Source organism: Mercenaria mercenaria, chromosome 5, assembly GCF_021730395.1.
Source record: "Mercenaria mercenaria strain notata chromosome 5, MADL_Memer_1, whole genome shotgun sequence".
NCBI lineage: Eukaryota > Metazoa > Mollusca > Bivalvia > Venerida > Veneridae > Mercenaria > Mercenaria mercenaria.
The window spans coordinates 73,856,781-73,878,535 of record NC_069365.1 but is presented as its reverse complement, the minus strand read 5'-3'; the positions used below and the strand labels follow the sequence as shown (position 1 = coordinate 73,878,535).

Below are 21,755 nucleotides of genomic sequence, written 5' to 3'. Positions count from 1 at the left end.
CACATTTCATAAATGATTCACTCTGATTCATAGCATATTTTTACTTAAAACTTACTTGAAGTGTCAGTGGGTTCATATATAAAAACTTTTAGTATACTTTATTTAGTGGCGTACAATAATTTCTGCTGAAACATAACCTCCTTTCTATACAGTAAACTCTAAACAATTTAAACAGTAATTTGAACATTATTGAAATAGGTTTAAGAAAATATGTTGATTATTGTAAATGTTTCCACTGGAGTTCAAAGCACCATTCATTGAATAGAATCTAATTTACTGAACGCCCTGTTGTGTTAACTGTAACCGAACAATATCGTTTAAAAAGTCGTAAATGCACTGGCGCAAACACTGTCGTCTAAATAGATTTATTTATGTGTACTTAGTTGCACATTTTGTTTCTTACCAATGACAACAAACATGCAGAAAAGAAATCAAATATACGTGTATGGGTGTCCAATCGCTGGGTGGTAAAAACATCTTTCATCACTCTTTATTTTGAAGGGTGAGTAACGGCCACCAAAGTTTTGGAACTGTTGTGTAAAAATGTCGTGCGACGTTACTTTCATTAGTTTAAAAGACTTGCAAAATATAAGGTTTCATAAGATTTTTGCCCTCGATCTGGTTTATTAATTAAAGCGATGATTTCCAAAAAGAATGATGAGTTTATCTCATTACGGCCAGTTTTACTCTTACTCTGCGTTTAAGAAGCAACAATTTATATTTAGACAGAATACCATTATCCAGTGTCCTCCATAGATAAAAGGCTAAATCTAGTTGTTGCACGATCAACTTACTGCGTTTGCATGTGCTAAATGCTTCTCATATGTAAGGCAATGATATGTGACACATACTTGATTTTCTGGTTCTTTTGGATGAAGTCCATTCCATGTATTGCTATAATAGATTTCCACCCAAGCTGGAGTTAGGAGGCGTTTCGGGTGATGCATATTTTGTTATCTCGTATGAACATACTCTATCCAAAGGTTCTAGCGTTATTGATATAAGGGGAGGATTATAAATATAGATACTGGTATTTCATGAAGCAATTTTTCTTTGCACTTTCTCTGCAAAATACTGTAAGTTAGGAAAACAGTAATTGACTTCGGTATCCCTGTCATTGCTGTAATGGTAAGTTCATTAAATAAACATAAGAATTATGCAGAGGAAAATTTTGTTCCACTATTACTTCCAGAGAGAATTGTCCCGTCCCTTATATACACATATATGATTTTACATATGATATTAAATACATTTTGTTAAAGTTTGTTAATAATTTGACTTTACCTTTTGTTATGTCGCTGCAAAACTTTTTTTTATAGTTTTATGTTTTAAACAGTTATCGAGATAGTAGTTGAAATACCAAAAAGCATGGCTTTTACGCAGTACTGTAATAAATACGGGTTTATTTTCTCATGCTCGAAATTCTGTCATTTCATTGTAAGCTTTATCACTTCTTCAGCTTCATTACGCTAATTAGTAACAATCTACAGTTCAAACGCTTAAATATACCTTAAAATGAGCAATATGCATTGAGAATTACTCTACCAAGCGTAATAGATGGCTCGGAACGGGAGCATGATTTAAATATGTGTTAGTAGGTCATAGTTTAATATGTCATTGATAATTAATAGTTCGGTCAGTTCAGACGTTGTACTGAAAATAGTCGTTGTTATTAAATTTGTTGTCTGCTTATAAGCGCGTTTGAAATTATTCCCCCATCAGAGAAACTGCTTGCTTAGTGTCTGTCCGTCCGTCAGCCCACACAAAGTCAATCTTGCGATATCATTAAAAGTGCAAGCTCTTTTGCTTGAAATTTGGGATCTGATTAATGTATAACCTCCATTTTAAAAGTGTTCCTTGCAGCTTTAAAGCGATGTTGAGAGGCTTTCCTTGAAAAAATCGATATGTCATAATGAGTAGGTTGGAGTCAATATGGAGAATTAGTGCCACCATTAAGTTTTGGCGGCAACTTCTCGTGTACATTTTATTTCTTGACTATATACATAAGTTAAATATAATGAAAAGATATATGTTTCATCTTCTAAACTTCCTGAGAGACAAAAACCGACAAAATATTTGTTCATACACTTTTTCAGCTTGGAAATCAAACCGAATCCCTAATACAGCGTGCTTGCAAATAGAAATATAGATGATGAATGCACAAAGACCCTGATAGACCCTTGAAGTCTACTGAAAGTAGACAAGAATTTCAGGATAAATGATTATACCAGATAAAAAATTGGAAAACAAAATCACGAGTACGTTAATTTATGACTATATTGGAAATGCTTTGTTCCTCCTAAAGAGGAAGTAATATTGATAACATTTGTCAGTGGTTTTAATGTTTCAATATTTAATTTCACTGCGTTCTTAAAATGTATATGAGTTTAAGACGATCCCGTTGCTTTTGAAAGTGGTATACCTTAACCAATTATTCTAACACATTGTTAATTACTTTGTTAGGAAACAAACCTTTGTAATAGATCATAGAAACGGTGTAAGAAGACAACCTCATTATGGTATTATTTTCATAGAAAAGCTCTCAATGAAGCTTTGAAATTGCAGGGAGCACTTATTAGGGGTGATACATTAATCAGATCTCAGACGTAGGTATACCTGTATAAACCTTTAACGAACAATATATATCAAAATTGAAAAGAGATAGACTGATAAAAGTTGACCTGTTGTCAATGCTTTCTTTATTGCTACCCTAACAAGAGCCTGGGAAACTTGTGGGTATGTTATAATTACACTATGTTAACCCTCACTCAAACAATACTAAGTACTTATTGATGCATTATAAGTAATTGTTTCTTTATCATATATCACTCGACGTGTAACGTTAGACCTTTGTGTCATTGAAAGCAAAAGCATGTCAAAGGCTAATATTAAGATGGTTGAAGATAATGTTCTAAGTCTTTTTTGAATAATTGCCTTTCAGATATATAATTTTTCTTGTTACTATCTACGCCACAATTCAAGGTCTTTCTTATGTATTTGATAGCTGCCTGATTAGTAAAGGAATTTTATCAGTACATGAAATTCACTTCAGAGAAAAGATAACGAGTAAAAGATTTATTTATTTTTTTGATTATAAAATGATATTCTTTAAACTCACAGACAGAAAGTTATTGAAGAATTTTATAGTTTCTGTTGTATTTGTTGAAGAAGAATTGTGTTTGCTGTTACTTAATGAACATAAAGCGACTATTTCAGACGATATTTGTGCAAGCAAAACGTTTGATTATGTCGATCTCCCAGAAGTAGGTCAAAAATTGACTGGTAGAGAAAAATAATTATATACTCAGAGCTTGTGGAGTCATTCACTAGTCTGTTTTAATTGGGTGACTCTCAAATATGTTTATGAATGAAATACTCCAAATTGCTACAATGAAAGCGTTAAGTTGGCAATGTCTTCTACACGTCTTAAAACATTCTGCCTAACAATTACATTTGAAAGGTTATGTTTTCACAAACCATGTGAACTCCACTTCGACTTTACCGAAATGTAACATTTGATTATTTTAACTCGTTGTTAAATGAATGGAACAACGGTTTGATTTGTCTTGAATCGGGTTTCATTTTGTATAATTGCTATTGCAACTATTGTGAACTCGGTGGGAAATTCGCAATGAATCAATGGTTCGCATTATTGCAATCCGTTATCAAGGCGGTAGATCAGAAATTAAGGGCGTATTTATAAATAGGACAAACCTCTCAAAGCTTTAATAGACAAAATATTTCGCGATGGTTCATTCATCTACCATACCATGTTTGTTTGTTTTCTGTTGAAGTTCTCTGTTGAAAATGTTTGCTTAGACATACCTATTAAGCTGATGAAGTTGTTATGTATATGAAAGTATTCTTTATGTTCGTATTACTCACTGGGTTTTGCATTATAACACACAAAGGCAAATATATTTTACTAGTTGTATATTTGTATAAAGACGCATTTTAGCGGGTAAAGGAAGCTGCATTATGTGACCCCAGTACAAGTAAAGTATATGCCATCTCCACAAATAAAATTCTATCTCCACTTTGAGTGCCATAGCAGTCCTCCACTGATTCACTTCTTGCCTTGGCACAAAACTATGTAAAAGTAGTGTTCTGTGTCCGCTCCGTAAACATACTACAAGCATCATGTCGACCCGCCCGCTAAGCTCAAATGGGAGAGTGCAGATCTACGGATCGTGGGGTCGTACGTTCGATCCCTGGGCGAGACGTATGTTCTCCGTGACGATTTGATAGAAAACATTGTCCCTGAAATAATTCGTCTAATGCCTCTGATTTATATGGGGAAGTTGGCAGTTACTTGTGGAGAACAGTTTTGTACAGGTACAGAATCCAGCAATACTGGTTAGGTTACCTGCCAGTCCTATAAGTCCTTTACCTCTCTAATGTATTGTGTGCCCTCATCAGAATCGATTGGAATGCAGTTCGCTATCCCCTTTACGTAATACGAGCGTCAAGACAGACCAAGACATCAACTGCATTTTGAGTAACCTCATCACAAACGGTGCGAAGTTATGTTATTTCCGCCCTATAACATACTATGGGTGTCCTCGATCTCTTCATTGTTTTTTATAATGAAGTAAAATCGTCGCGCGTGCATTATTTATATATAACATCATCCTTTTCAATGTTTATTATTCTGTTGTAGTATCAAATGCATTTATCATTTGCCATAGGTTTAAAATAAGCAAGAGTTATTTATCTGAATATATTGTTCTAGTTCATACATAATTGCTTTCTGGAAGTCATTTATTCAGGTGTGAACATGGCATGGTAATTGAAATAAATTGTCGTGGTAGGCTGTAGCATTTCCTACAGTGTCATCTTAACAAGACGGATATAAATTCATAGATAATATCATTAATAAAACACATATGTTTCATTCATAATTTTTCGTAACGTTCCTTTTCATGAGTTTTTGTGGCAAACAAGTGATAGTCTGTGGTTTAGAACAGTTGACAAATATTTTGGTCATTTGTTTGACATTGTCGGTTTTTGTTACATCCATTTAGCTTTATTCAGAAACAGACCTTTATCGTGGATGTTGTCCTGAAATTTTAAGTTTCTCATGTTACATACTAGAAGGGAACTAGCTGTTCTATAAAGAAGTCCGCAGTCTTCTGAAACTTCTTTCCGACATTGAAATTGTAACTATTTCCGGTTTCTGTCTTTTACGTATTCGGAAGGTTAGTCTGTGTTTCAGAGCATCATTGTAAAGCGAAGAATATCTATTTTCTTTTGAAAATGCACATGCCTTTAGCATTCAACCATTGATACGATAAGGTATTTTCAGATACTAAGCATGGTTAACATCAGATTCCCTTGTCGTTACCGTTTAGTCTTAAATCAGCAGCTAAGTTTAAAATATATTCAGGGTGTTGACGGAAGTATCGCTAGTCATTGAAATCAATCAGCAGTGTTTTACAATTCCTCATGATGGGTATGAATTTATTACACCCAACGACATATGTCATAATTGATTCATAGCTGAAGCTCATTAATTAATTATTGCTTCCTTAACCCCATTAACATAATATTTAAATATATTTAGAACGAAACATGGTCTTCAAAGGTTGCGATATGATAAAAGTGCACTTTTATGTATACGGGTTTAGCCCGACTATTTCAAGTATAAGATATTTCAAGAATAAGAAGAAATAATATACTCGCTTTGACGTTGCCGTGGCCTTAGTCGTTTCATTTAGGTTTAAATTTATGGCAGGCTTCTTAATTACACAATAGCTTCTTATCTTCGAAATTTACATGAAGATTGGCTTTGGTAAGCAACAGACATCTTTTGGTGTAGTCATGAGTCAAGTATCATTTGGATTAAATGTTGTAATAGTGCTGTTTAAAGTTTTATGACTAGCATCTCAACTTCACCCAGATGTCCGCACACACACACACTTCTACCACCCGCCCGACTCTCCTTCCAAATTATAATTATTTTATACACTTTCTCACACATAACATCATAATGATAATGTCTTGGTATACCTTTACAAATATGCATGCGCGTTGTCCTGAGCGCTCTTGTCTCATTTACTGGGATATTTTAACGCCTGTCACTGGTTCACCGGAACCTTAATGAAGTTCTTTTTACAAGTGTAAACATTTCATTTTATATGCAAGTATGACAAATTTATTTCCGACTCAGTTTGGGTTAACAAGCACACGTTATGGTTTAAACTGTGAAGAAATTTGGTGAGGACATTATATTATATTTGTAAATTCTATCCGTAGTTTGCTTATCTTTGATGGTCTGCAATTGCAGTTGCACTTAATGAACATTATTGCAGTTTATATGGCATAATGATAACTTTTATTGGGCTTCCTGACAGATTGTGATGATGGGCATGTCAGAATGTTGATGCATCCCAACCAATTACTGTCACGGTGTAAATTGAAATTAAGAACATAAGCATGGATTTATTTACCAATTTAGGACATAAAGTTTCACTTTATGGCTCAATAAAATCTTTGAAAAGTTTGTTAAGACATACATACATGCAAATTGGGTGGTGCATTTTATTACGTTTCATAAATGGACTCGATTTAATCGATCGTGCTAGTGTGTTCTATGCTTTCGAAGTATTTCTTAAAGATTGTATTACTTGTTTTGCAGAATTTGCGTCTGTGATAGCGTTTAGACAACAACACGAACACCCGAGCGCTTTCGGTCGATCTGACCTTTATGTTATATGTCGTCTACGACCTCTGACCTTTGACATTGTACCATGTGACCGAGAGGTTTTGAAATGCCAATGGATGCCGATAGATGCACTACGAGAACATGCTCAAATAACCTCTATTACACATAGACTGACATCCGTGATAATTCATGGACTTGACAATGGATTTAATTCCATAGATTATACTGCTGAACAAATGAAATCTGTATATAAAGGATTGCACTTCACCTTGTTTCACAGGAATATACAATAATGTTGAATAAAACTTGTATGTAGTTTCTTACATTTTATATTCTACAGTATTAAAAACTCGAACCACAATTCATACTAATGGAGAAATGAAGTGGTTCACTGTTTTAGATTCACTACTTGAATTTTTATACGCCCGTTTGAAAAACGGGACGTATTAAGGGAACGAACGCCCCTGGCGGGCGGGCGGCGTCCACAGACTTTTTCCGGAGAATATCTTCTTAAAGCATGGAGGGATTTTGATGGAACTTGGCACAATTGTCCACCTTCATGAGACAGAGTGTCCTGCACAAGAACCAGGTCCCTAGGTCTAAGGTCAAGGTCACAGAGGTCAAAGAATACAAGAATGAAAAACTTTGTCCGGAGCATTTATTCTTCATGCATGGAGGGATTTTGATATAACTTGGCACAAATGTTCACCACCACGAGACGGACGTCCCTTCTTTAGAATTACTTCCCTTTGTTGTTACTATAAATAGCTTATATTGCAACTTTTTCATTACTAGTCGTAGGGAAAAATTGAGACCACTTTTCTGTAGTACAACATGCATGTTACATCCAATATTGAGGTGTATTTTGACCTGTCTCTACCTGATAAGGATATTTGTGTGGAGTTACAATTTTTTTTTTAAACTTCCCTTAGTTGTTACTTTAAATAACTTATATTGTAACTTTTTTATAATTGACCGTAAGGAAAAGACCACTTTTCTGTGGTACAACATAGATGTTACTTTCAATTTTTAGGTGTATTTTAAGGTATCTCTATCTGGTAAGTAGTTTTTTTGTGGACTTAGAAAAAAACAAAAAAAAAATACAACAATTACTAAATAAACAACCACAAAATAAAAATTCCATTTGCAAATACAGGTGCTAGTGTAAAGAAATTTGCTGTGACGGGGGTATATTGTGACATTCTGGCACTCTTGTTTTCAAATAGTAAAGCTTTTGTAATTCCCCTTGTGTCGGCGTCCGCATCACAAAAGGTTAAAGTTATGCATGTAAGCAGGTTTCGCAGAGACGACCGTTCCAAATGCTTTCAAAATTCGCACATGCCTTCGGCATTATGAGATGACCTCGCAGAATAAGTTACATAACTGAAGCATTTATTAGCAAAAACTATGTCCCTTTTTTACTTAGAATTTCAGGTTCAAAGTTTGCATGTAAGTAGGTTTCTGAGAATCTACTAGGCCAAATGCTTTCCAACTTGTCACACATACCTTCGGCATTACGAGATGACCTCCCAGGGCAAGTAATATAACTCTAGCTTTTATTTTGTCAAAATTATGCCCTTTTTTAACAGAAGTTTTGCCTGTCTGCATGCTCCTCGTGAAATACTTGACACAATGTTTTCAGATTCTCCGCACTTTTTTGGCATAATAGAAAGACCTCGCATGACACGTTTCATAGCTCTGGTTTACATTTTAGCAAAGATAGTGCTCCTTTTCCAACTTAGAAATTTTTCCTAAAGCTTTTGTATGTAACCTTGTATTAGGTGGAAGAGCTTCAAATTGTCGAGCATGCTGTCATTAGACAGCTCTTGTTCGGGGTATATTTACAATTTCTAGTGAATTAATGACCAGTTTACTTTATCCGACCAGATCGGGACATCCTAGGTAGAGAAGAAAACTTTAAATGTACAATGTTCTGTTAAAAAAAAGGTTCCTCTTGCAACGATACTGGTTCTGATAACCAGTCAGATTTGACGGAATAGTAATATATTTCTTTTGATGTGAGTAGAAGTTGAAGAAACAGTGTCTGATAAAGTTACTATGATTCTGATGTTAAAAAGAATTTAATGAAATAGGTGAGTGGTATTTTGTTATGTCTTCTCTTGCATTTGGTTTTAGCATAAATGGTCAATAGATGGTATTTTGTTATGTCATCTCTTGCATTAAGTATTAGCATAAATGACAATTAGGTGGTATTTTGTTTAGTCATCTCTTGCATTTAGTATTAGCATAAATGAACGTCAGATGTTATTTTATGTCATCTGCCAGTATTAGGACTAATGGGCATTAAGTAGTTATTTTGTTATGTCATCTCAGGAATATAGTATTAGCATATATGGACATTAGGTGGTATTTTGTTATGTCATCTCAGGAATTAAGTATTTGAATAAGTTACAAATAATTAATGGACTTTGAATAGTGTTGTTTCTTGTTTCATTATATTTTACTTAACCTGTGTGGCGGGTCTAATAGAACGTCTGTCACGAGCTATAGTTCTTCACTCCCCTATGTAAACAAAAGCCACTGTGTTATTCTCCGGTAATTGAATGTCTCTAGCACAAAAATATCTAAAAGTTTTCAGTCTATTGTATAAAATTCAAAAAAGTTATCTTTAATAGATATGACGAAAATGAAATTAAATGACACTTGAAACCTCTGGGTTATCTGCGGTTCATCACAAGCGGGTACCGTTATAATTTCTAATTTATATACCATTGTAATATGCAAGTTTTAAATTCCTATAGTCAAATAGAAAAAAACCATATTCAAGGTTTTAATAGTCTGATAATAATCGGTTACACTGGTTTGAGTATGATTTAATATGTACATACCAAATTGAAATATGACATATGTCAATTTAGGAGCGTGCTGTACTCGAAAAATAGTTCCACTTTGGATGTCAATGAAATTGCTCATTTCAGGCGATTATCCTATTACAAGATATCATTGCTTTGAAATAAGAAAATTTGGAACTCGAACTATTGGTAATTAGATGAAATTAAGGTATCATAGGCACGCGAATCATATTAAATTGTCAAATTTTTGTCACAGGATGAGTATGTAAGTTTGTGCTGATCAATGTGATAACGGTCTAATGACTTTAGAAATACTTGGGTTTTGATGATTTGAAATTTGAAATTGGTTACAAAATCAGGCTGAAAATGTTAATTCATCCCCTAGATGTTCACTAACGCACACAATTTACGATGGTTTAGTGTTTCACGCGAAATTTCTTAACTAAATACGGATAAGATATTAAAGTGACAAATTCCTGAAATTGATACAGATATAGCGATGGTGATCATTTCAGAATATCTTCAGCTGCTAACTTCGTTAAACAAGTGTAATATGCGGGGGGAAATGCAAGATGTTTAAATATAAACCGCAGCACTATCTTGTTTAATTAAAAAAAGAAGGAAACATTCATTTGTGTTATATGTTGTATTATTCTAAAAAAGATTGAAATGAAAATATATATTTGACTTTGTTCTTTATTTATCAGCCTGCTCTACTTATTTACCAGCGGAATTTCGAATAGGTGATGGTTTTTATGCCCCCGGCATCTACTGATGCGGGAGGCATATAGTGATTGTCCCGTCCGTCCGTTCGTCCGTCCGTTCGTTCATCCGCCCGTACGAGGTTAACCAAATGGGACCGTTTCGTCTATCATTAATTCCCCTTACTAGAATGACTTTATACTAATGCAGATGTAACCTGTGACCATTCCTCATCTTCAAAAATCACCTGACCTCAATTTGACCTTGACCTTGACCTCATTTTGGACTTAGGTTGCTTTATATGTGCCATCTCTTGGTTAACCAAATGGGACCGTTTCGTCTAGCATCAATACCGCTTCCAAGAATTAATTGATACTAATGCAGATGTAACCTGTGATCATTCCTCATCTTCAAACATCACCTGACCTCAGTTTGACCTTGACCTTGACCTCGTTTTGGACTTAAGTTGCTTTGTATCGACAAGGACGCCACCGGGGGCATCAAGCGTTTATTGAACGCAGCTCCTTGTTTCTTACACAAATGCAAGTTGTTGCATCTTTAGAAGCCAAATGAAATTTCTCCAAATGTATGCGTACCTGGACAATGGTAAAATGAATTTGGGTCTTTTAAGGGTTAGTTACAACGAATTCATATAATTAGAACTGGTTTTTGACTTGTAGTCTTAAGATCTCTGTTATGAATTGTGTAAACTAAAGTCTATATTCATCTATCATAAATGGGTTTTCCGCATGACCCGTATTATTTTGTATGATTGTTTAAAAACAGATACATCCTCCTCATTTATTAGATCTCCTGTTTCTTATTAGTTACTTGACTAATACCTTCTTTTGTCCTAATTGGTTGTTTTTATCCACTTGAAAGACATACTGTGTCATTTATAGGCCTCGTATATCAGGTGTAAACAATTTGGTTTGATTGATGTTTACAATGAGTTCATTATTTTAATCGAATTAATAATCAATTACTTCTGGGTTAGATTTATGAATTAAGGCGACTTGATTCCTAAGACGTACCTGTTATCTTTTAATCAAGCACCGCTCTGTAGCATCGGGTAATGCTAGAAATCAGTTAAAATGTGCACTGTTTTGATAATGAAACAATTCCTGTGTAATTTGATGAGTTTTAATAGATTGTTGACCCTGATGGCTCGATATTTACCGCAGATAGTATACTGCTGACAGGATCTTCTTATCGAATATTTGATTTGAACAATCATAGATTTGATACAACATGCGAATTGAGTTAATAAGGTAAACTTTTTTACAGATAAATAGTAAGATTTGTGTTAAGGAGACGTTTTTGTTTTTTGTTTGTTTTTTTTTCAATAAATAATTAAATGCATTTACCTTATTTATGAGAAGAAAAGAAAGAACATTTTATTCACAATAAAAATCCCCTTTATGCGATTTTTTAAAAGACCTTACCCTTGCATGATCGTAAAAGTAAAAAACAAACAATTTACTCTTGCATGCTTGTAAAAGTGACCTTACCCTAGCATGATCGGTAGTGAAATGGCCTTGCCCTTGCATGATCGTAAGAGACGACAAATATCAAAATAAGTAGAAGAGGGCAAGATTCATAAAAGAACACAGTGGGATATAGCCTTGGAAGGTTGGTAGGTGAAACACTGGGGAGTTTAAACTGATTAGATGTTCAGAAATCGCATTCTTAAAGTATTTTAGAGGTTGGGCATAAACACTCGTAATGGCATTAGAACATTTCATGTGAGTATGTATATATGAAACAAAGAAAACTTAGCTAACAAAATGCACATGTACTCTGTGGCAACAAGTGAAACACCATTCTTGTTTTTCAATTTTCTTTTAAAACGTGTGTTGTCTTTGTACAAGAATAGATGTTTACGATCCTCGAATTCTTCAATAACATTTCTTCTAAAATCGTACAAATGGTAGTTTCATATGCGTTCATAAACGTATCAGACCGTTTCCTAAAACCTTGACCCGACTAATACTGTTTACCTGATACCATCTAGTATATCGTCCGTTTGACTCATGTAGTCCTGTTCTCTCAGACATGTGTTAGTTCATTGTTACTCATCCTTCCATTCAAGATCAACGATGTTAATTGTAATGGACAATTAACTGCGTTGATCAGGCTACCCGATATCATTATGATTTGTGACAATATAGCGATTACTGCATTCCATGTTTTGCCTTACACCTACTCACCTGCTTGATATGTTTTCTTTCTTTATTTTTTGTGAATGAGTCCGGAGGTATCAATGTCCGTCCTGCTTAGTTTTTAGCTATAATATGAATGAGTAATTGGTCCGAAGTTCTACTTAAAGCCTTAATTAGTTCTAATTAATTCTTCCGGTGAAATTCTTTCCATATTAATGTTACGTGAAAAGTACTTATGGAAATTGCTGACGTAGAAAAAAATTATTTTGCATATTTTTGATTAGTACAGTTTCCGGAGTATGTTTTCTTTAAGTATTCTTACTATGATTTTAAGAATGTTTTCAAATGAAGTTCTTGTCACGGACGATGTCTATCTCCCGTTTGCACGTTAAGTCGTCATATTTTAGGATAAAAATATACTCATGATAAAAACTTGAATATAACTACTGAAATAATTTAAATCAATGAAAACTTCGTTTGTTTCAGTGTGGGGTAGCACTTAGATTTGCCCTTGTCCTTACGTCTGTCCGTTCTGATTTGTCTCGTGCATACCTCAGAACAATTTGTCATAGAGCCATCGAACCTCTGTGTGAAGTTGTGCACATGGGATTTCACTCCATCCCAGTTTACTTTGTCTTGCAAGTTACATGTGAACGTGTAGCGAAAGAAAGATGGGGCACCATTGTCCTATGGACACTCATCCAGTTTACATTTAGAACTAGCGGCAGCAACAGTGCCTAACTTTGAAAATATATAAGAAAAACGTTACCATCACGTCAATGAATATTTGAAAAAAATCAAATGTTTGATGTATGAGTGCCCACAACTCGTAGTTTCTGATAATTTCGACATTATATTGGATAAATTGTACCATTAACGAGTAGCGGTTAATTGTAATTTTTCATATGACCTTTGCCCGCCAGTAATGAAATAATGCATGAAGGGGTACCTAGGGTCTTCCCCAACCATTTCAGCTGGAAAGTTGCTATATGACCTAGAACTGTGTCAGTGCGACGTTAAACCAAACAAAAATAAATGGCAAGACGTAGAAATAGTTTTCTTCACTATTCATATGCATAATTACTCCCTCTTCAAATGACATTGAAGTCGGTGGCTAAGGTTACTAAAACGTTCTGGAACACACGTTTAAATGTAGTCAATATGTTTCAATGCAGTGAAAATATAGAATAAACGTTTCCTTGCAGTGAAAAGTAATCGGTGAAAAAACGCGTTGTATTTCATTAATATTTCGCTAATAAGCATACAAAAACAAAGATCCCGAGCAGAAAACTACAAAACATCTATAAAATTGCAACAGATGTATAATGTATCTGTCCGAAATGTTATGTAGTTCACTTTTTATAAGCTCACCTAGTTCACATTTTAGTGCACTATGTATTGTCTTTAGAAATATATGAGATAGTGCCAAGCCTTTAGGAACAATACAGATGTTGTTTGCATATAGGTTGTACATTTAATTGGTCCTTGACCTTGATAGATCAGAGAAAAATCTGTTTTGTAGTTCATCCAAGAACTCAGCCTTTTGGAACGAGAAAAAAAGATGTTTTGTTTTATGTATATAATCAGATTTGTATAATTACAGGCTTAGTGCCTTACACAGTTCCACTGCAACATGTGGGAGTTTCTCGTAATGCTATGCTTACCCATACTGAAATACAATCGCTGTCGGTGGTTTTACTCTTGTAAGAAAAAGACGTTAAACCCGAAAACACACATACACACGCACGCACACCCACTCTTGTAAGAAAAAGACGTTAAACCCGAAAACACACACACACACACACACACACACATACACACACACTCTTGTAAGAAAAAACAAGAGAAACACCCAGGGACATTCTTTGCCAGGTCGCATCATGACCTACTCTACTTTTACTAGTTTGAGGGGGAAAAACACGATTAAGGAGAAAGATTGAGGGTAAATTCTGTTTTGTCGTGATTTTAGCTAAAAAAATCTACGATATGTTTTCGTTACGTGACGTTGGTTAATAATTATTAGGTTCATTTTTACTTGGAAGCTGTGTACTTGTTTACCATCATTAGGTGAGTAAGAATTTTAAAAAGGAGAACTATTTGCCTTTTGTTAGAATTATGGCTCTTTTTCTCTGTGAAAATTAGAATTTCTTTGTTACATTTTTTGTTTAGGTCCACTTTTTTCGGCACTGTAAGAGCTTTAGCTTTGTAACTCAGTACATTTGTTTATTATCATAGGTAAGTAGGCCATGGAGATGCATCTATTTTAGAATTGTTCAATATACTATGTAATATATTTAGGCAGCATTCTATTTTTTAGTTATGTTTTGTAGCCTAACGTAATGGTAGTTATCTGTTTCACAAAATAAAAAAAAATATCCAATAGAAGAAGCCACATTCCAAGAACGCAGCCAGCTCAGTCGAAACGTTCTGAGGCAATGTATTTGTGTGTGTGTGTGTTTTTTTTTTTATTTTGTTGGGTCCAACGTCGCATCGACACAATTATAGGTCGTATGGCGACTTTCCAGCTTTGATGGTGGAGGAAGACCCCAGGTGCCCCTCCTTTTATTATTTCATCACGAGCGGGCACCTTGGTAGAACCATCGGCTTTCCATAAGCCAGCTGGATGACTTCATCATGCCCCGAACGAGTCCCGAAACCACATCGATGAGGGGCAAGTGATTAGAAGCCAGAGACCTAAACCACTCAGCCACGGAGGCCCCCGATGTATATGTGAATTATATATCAGTTATATATACACAACCCGCCTGGAAACGCTCAGTAGCAAAAACGCCATTAAGGACCGGTTAAAACTGGTTCTGGGTGTGCCAAACGTCACTTGTTATCTCTGCCATATTTCTAGTTACATGACAGTGATCCTACGTTATCCCCGCCAGATGAATCCCTCACACTTATAAGAAGTACGATATGTAAACCACAGAAAGCTCGTGTAAAAAATGTTAAAAACAAACCTGAAGAATGTATATGCATGTACTCGATGATTTGGCAGGCATGTACTGAAATGACTTTGCAAAATGCAGAGAGCGCAAAACAGAAGCACCATTAAGGACCCGGCGAAGCAGGAAACAAGACAAATACCAACTCATTATTCACCAATTGTGTAGATATACCAATGTCTTAATATCCCGACAAGGGTCAATCAGAAATTTCAAACGGCAACCGTCAAAACTATGACATCTCTTGCCCCCTCTTCACTCCTCCTTGTACCAAATTTTGATCTCACAGCAGAGTTTCTTCGTATTTTGCTGTTATATTCGCAGTCTTACGCGTGCAGTTATTCCGTTGCATCTTTACATATGTAACCAATTTGGTTTCCATTTCTCGACCCGTGCACTTTGGAACCTCATGTTTCAATAGAATCCATATTTCTTCCAGAGGTTTGTGTTTTTTATCTGTTTTATTAGCAAATATTGAAGGGCTCTAACATCTGTTCTACCTAGTATCTCGCACTTGATGCATCGAACATAAGATAAACTTGGCTAACGTTACATAAATATAACAAAGGGTTTACTTTCTTGTAGTCACGGACTGAGATAGGTGAATCATTCCAAATTTTGAGACAGAATTCTGAAGGGTGGTCTGATTCGGTTCAAGAATTAGTGATACTATATAACACGTCTGTGTATTTTATTTTCTAAACAGCTATCCTTTAACTCTTTTATCCATTGTATAAATTAACTTACACTGATTTTCAGAATAGTTTGATTTTCTAATCATATACACATGAAAATCGATTGTCTTTTAAAAGGAATTTGTAACCATGGGACATTTGTTTTGTCGTATACTACATTCATATAAGTATCAAATGCAAAATACAAATACTATTACCCACTAAATCTCAGAACTTGATATGAAATTTTGATCTTGTAGGTTCCTTTTATTGAGATGTTCTTATAGAGTGCAACATGAATATTTGTTGTTTACTCAAAGCTTAGTTTTCTTTGATATCGGGGTTATTTCAACAATATTCGAAAGCGCTGCAACACTCGCGTATACTAAAAATACATGCGGTTTATGAGTGTGTTAATTCATTTGCTAAGAAACGACAGTAAACCAATCAAGTTAACATACATGTTTTGTAACTGTACTAAAAGTTATTTTATCCATATAAAAACAATTATCTTTGTGACTCAATTGCTAGTATAGCCACTTCTCAATCTCAGGGCCTGGATTCGAGTCCCGTCAGTACATAATGTTTGTCATTTCTTCATATTTGTTTTAATTTTGCATTTATATATTTGGAACGGAAGCTCAACGTTGCGGTTTTTACAGAAAAATTACTTAAATCTTACTTACGTTTGTGTATAATTATAATTCTGTTGTCATTTTTGACTTTAGATAGTTCTTTTGTTTAGCCAGATCCTTTGTGTTAAAGTTGTTTTATTTTTAGCCGACTGTTTGAATTGTTTTCAAATAATAGAGCTTCTTGTCGTCGGCGACCGTAGCACAAAATTTTTGCATATTAGCAAGTTTCTATAAAATTTGTCGGCCAAATGCCGTCAAACTGCACAATTTTCTTCGGCATCATGAGATGACCCGAGAGCGTAAGTTAACATGACAATTTTGGGCAAAGTTTTGCATTTAAGCAGGTTTCTCAAAGACGACTAGGCCAAATGCTTTGAAACTCCACATATGTCTTTTGAACATGAGACGTCCACACAAGGCAAGTTACATAATTCTTGCTTTTATTTTGTCAAATTTGTGTCCCTTTATGACATTGATTTTGTTTAGTTTTTCATGTAAGCATGTTTCTCAAAAACTCCTCACACACTTATCACATATATTTGGCATTATAAGGTGCTCTCACAGAGCAAGTTACATAACTTAATTAAGCTTTTATTTGATTAAAATTATGCTCATTTTTAACAGAAATTTTGTGCAAGTTTTGCATGTAAGCATGTTTTTCAGGAACTACTGGACAAAATGTTTTCAATTTTTCACACGTCCTTGCCATCATCAGATTACCTCACTTTGGCTTAAAATTTGACAAAATTGTATCCCTTTTCCAACTGGAAGAGTTTTGCTAAAGATTTGGTATGTGGCGCTAGAATTACGTATAAGGGTTTCAAATAGTCGAGCGCGCTGTCATTAGACAGCTCTTAGCCCCATGCGGTTCTGGGACGATCTGTGTATGAAAAGAATAGGAACCACTGCCTTACGCTTGCTTGATCGTAAGAGGCGACTAATAGGGTCTTAACACTTGGTTTTGCAGTAACTCTGTGATTCCAGCAGGTGTGCAAATTTTGATTCCATACCTTGTTTTTATTTCGATGTAAATGAGATGTGGAACCAAATTTGTAGTCCTGTTTGGCGCCATATAACCTGTACTATGTTGGTGCGCCGTAAAACCCAAATAAATAAATAAATAAATAAAATAGACAGCTCTTGTTACGTAACGTAGTGTTTAGCTTTCCCTTTGACCCATAGGATCACAGTTTCTGCGTATGTTCTCTACGTTTGTATTACGCTAGATTTTTGCCTTGTTAAGAACCTATAAATAAACGACAACTTATTGCAGCTGTCTGCGAGGTGTGAAACGATGTGCACCATGAATTCGAAATGAAGTGCACAATGTTATTTGTTAAAGCAAGCATTAAAACATGTTTTATATCGAAACTGTTTATATATTCTTTACGAAATTCGCTTTTTATAGCACAATAATTGTCCCGAAACAATTTCATGCCTTTATAACTACGAAACGTCCGTCTGCTACGAAATGTCCGCTAATGATTAATGTTGAGTGTATACAAAAGCAACATGTTCTTACACTATGCTTGGATTTTCCCAGCTACTGTCAAAGCTATTTATAAGTTACCACTCACATCTATAGCTTATTCATTTTTGCTGTGAGAAAAGCGTAATTCAATCAAAATAATACCAGGTAAAGACATGTTTTAGTTACAATTTCAATTTGCGATACGTTTCCGAATATCCATGTTTTGTGTCCGCGCTATGAGTGGTGGGGGATATATATATTTGGTCTTGTCCGTGCGTCCGTCCTAAAAAAGTTTGTGACGCGCCTAGCTGAAAAAGAATTTGATATAAATTGATGAAACCTTGCATGAGTCTTTATCATGATATGAACTTGCGCATCACCTAGTTTTTGTCTGGCTCCGCCCATTATTTCCCGAATTACGGCACCTGAAATAGTCAAAAATGCACATTTTCACCTTGTGACGCGCCTAGCGTAAAAAGGATTTTATATAAATTGATGAAAACTTGCATGAGTCTTTATCATGATATAAACCTGCGCACCTTCTTTTTCGTGTGTCTGCCACGTATTTCCAAAGTTATGACCCCTGAAGTAGTCAAAAATGCACTTTTTACCTAATGGCGTGCCTAGCTTAAAAAGTATTTGATGTAAATGCATGAAACCTTGCAAGAGTCTTTATAATGATGTGACCTTGCACAATTGCAATTTAGAGCTAATTACAAATTGACGGCCCTTGAATTAGCCAAAAAAGTTGTGTGTGTGTGTGGGTGGGGGGGGGGGGGGGGGGGGGGGTTGTGATGCTCATAGCTCAAAAAGTATATGGCCTTGAATAATAAATCCTTTATATAAAATGTTTGTTAAGGCTATACCCCCTTAAGACTACAAACATTTGAATTATTGCCCATTATTTGTGACAAATGTACCAGTGGGGGCACACCGTGTGGCCTTCAGACACATTCTAGTTATTTGATAATTCATTTTGATTCTTAGCTCTGTCGGGCTTAATGGAATTTACGGACAGTATGGAAACCCCGTCTGGCAGTTATCGCTTCTCACTGTCTGTGGAACTATTTGGATGCCGTGGTTTTCCTTTGATTCAGCTTGTAAACAGTCCTGTAGGTAAAATGATAAACATTGTCATGTTTACGATAGCTGCCTTGAGGGAGAAATAAGCTGAAAGAAAACATATGTAATTGGCCTGTTCTTGAAACAAAATACTACAGATCGGTAATTTAGTCTAAACATTAAATTGTATTGTTCTGTAATAAGCCAGTTGAATTTTAAAGGAAAAGAAGTTTTGTTTTTTGCTAAACAGATTTACTATTTGGCAGAAGATTTCCAAGTCCATAATAGTCGTGAGAGGTGTGAAGCAGTGTGAAGAGATAGATAAGTGAAGTAGTGCGTAGAATTAGATAAGTGAAGCAGTGTGAAGAGATAGGTAAGTGAAGCAGTGTGAATAGATAGGTAAGTGAAGTAGTGTGAAGAGATAGGTAAGTGAAGCAGTGTGAAGAGATAGGTAAGTGAAGTAGTGTGAAGAGATAGGTAAATGAGGTAGTGGGAAGAGATATGATATGTAAGTGAAGCAGTGTGAAGAGATATGTAAGTGAAGCAGTGTGAAGAGATATGATATGTAAGTGAAGCATTGTGAAGAGATATGTATGTGAAGTAGTGTGAAGAGATATGTAAGTGAAGTAGTGTGAAGAGATATGATATGTAAGTGAAGCAGTGTGAAGAGATATGTAAGCGAAGCAGTGTGAAGAGATATGATATGTAAGTGAAGCAGTGTGAAGAGATATGATATGTAAGTGAAGCAGTGTGAATAGATATGTAAGTGAAGCAGTGTGAAGAGATATGATTTGTAAGTGGAGCAGTGTGAAGAGATATGTAAGTGAAGCAGTGTGAAGAGATATGATATGTAAGTGAAGCAGTGTGAAGAGATGTAAGTGAAGTAGTGTGAAGAGATATGTAAGTGAAGTAGTGTGAAGAGATATGCAAGTGAAGTAGTGTGAAGAGATATGCAAGTGAAGCAGTTTGAAGAGATAGGTAAGTGAAACAGTGTTAAGAGATAGGTAAGTGAAGTAGTGTGAAGTGATATGTAAGTGAAGCAGTGTGAAGAGATAGGTAAGTGAAGCAGTGTGAAGAGATATGTAAGTGAAACAGTGTGAAGAGATATGTAAGTGAAGCAGTGTGAAGAGGTAGGTAAGTGAAGGAGTGTGAAGAGATAGGTAAGTGAAGCAGTGTGAAGAGATATGTAAGTGAAGCAGTGTGAAGAGATATGTGAGAGCAGTGTGAAGTGATATGTAAGTGAAGCAGTGTGAAGAGATATGTAAGTGAAGCAGTGTGAAGAGATAGGTAAGAGCCTCTAGCAATCAAATATAAATTTTATAAATTTTATTCTAAATGAAGGACGCTTTTCTGTCAAGAAAAATATATAGATGATTTTAGGTGCTGTCCTTCCATCGATTATTGAGAACGGTCAGTCAAATTGTGTATTTTTGATTGGTGGACTCTTCCCTTTGAAGGCAGGTGTTTATAAACAGCAAAATATGAACTATAACCTTAACAACCACTAAACTAGTCGCAAAATTTAGATTTTATGCTGACACCACCTGTCGGATTTTTCTGTCAGACTTAATAAGAGTCCTCGCTATGTACGTTAGGCACTTTTCCTGAATGAGTTGGGTGAATGATACATCTGAATGTCAAACTTACAGAGCACTCGGTAACAAGGCACGCGCCCTAGTTGTTTTGACGTATTGCTGATATGTATGGTATATCAAAGAGTAACGTGTTATAAGAATGCGATAATTGACTATTCAGTGAAATTCGAATAGTAAGACCATGCTTGTGAGAGACAAATACCACTTGTATATGTGTATAAAGTTCATAAGGCTGGAAGTTCTGTTTTAACAGCCGCTTATTTGCATGTAAATGCAGTTTGGGTTTACAAAATATAGATGTAATATGCCGGTTAGGATATAGCCGCGTATTTGCCTATAAATGTTATTTCGATTTACTAAGTAGATGTACTACTAGCCAACCTGTAGCCGCTGATTTACATGTAGATGCAATACTGAATTAACTAAATATATCATTCAGCCGCTAATCAACATGTAGATGCAATACTGGATTTACCAAAAAGACATGATACTAGCCAGCCTATAGCCGCTAATTAATATGTAGATGCGATACTGGATTTACTAAATAGATATAATACTAGCCAGTCTATAACCGCTAATTTACATGTAGGTGACCAGCCTGTAGTCCCTAATTTACATGTAGGTACAACACTGGATTACTAAATAGATGTAAAACCAGCCAGCCAGTAGCTGTAGATGCAATACTGGATTTACGAAATGAATATAATACTAGCCAGCCTATAGCCGCTATTAATGTTGATGTAATACTGGATTTACAAAATAGATGTAATAGCTGCCTATTCACTTACCGATGTAGTAGTAATTTTGAATGAAGATAAAATACTGATCTTATAGTCGCTCATATGCATGTGGATGACGCCGCTTATATGCATATAGCTATAATACTGGTTTTAGCAGAGATGTATTTTCCGACTTGTGAATCCTGAACCTCTTCAATTTAATTGATATGTTCATCATAATCGTAGCAATTTACCAGCATTATCTTGATGTAGTTGGAACGTAAAAATAAAGCCGATTTTGGCA

At 35.2% G+C, this 21,755-nt stretch overlaps 1 protein-coding gene across 5 annotated transcripts in view; it reads left to right on the top strand.

The window, feature by feature from the left end:
• Positions 1-21,755, top strand: part of LOC123557626 (nucleoside diphosphate-linked moiety X motif 6-like) — a 66,513-nt gene that overhangs the window by 23,545 nt on the left and 21,213 nt on the right. For 3 of the 5 annotated variants that reach the window (XM_045349217.2, XM_045349218.2, XM_053543971.1), the window contains exon 7: positions 6,638-6,984. The exons of 1 other annotated variant lie outside the window; for it this stretch is intronic. In XM_045349217.2, the coding sequence (XP_045205152.2) occupies positions 6,638-6,957 (320 nt within the window). In that variant the 3' untranslated portion in view covers positions 6,958-6,984. Of the gene's footprint in view, positions 1-6,637; positions 6,985-21,755 lie in introns of those variants that run through there. One more of the 5 variants, XR_006687680.2, reaches the window with a different exon arrangement.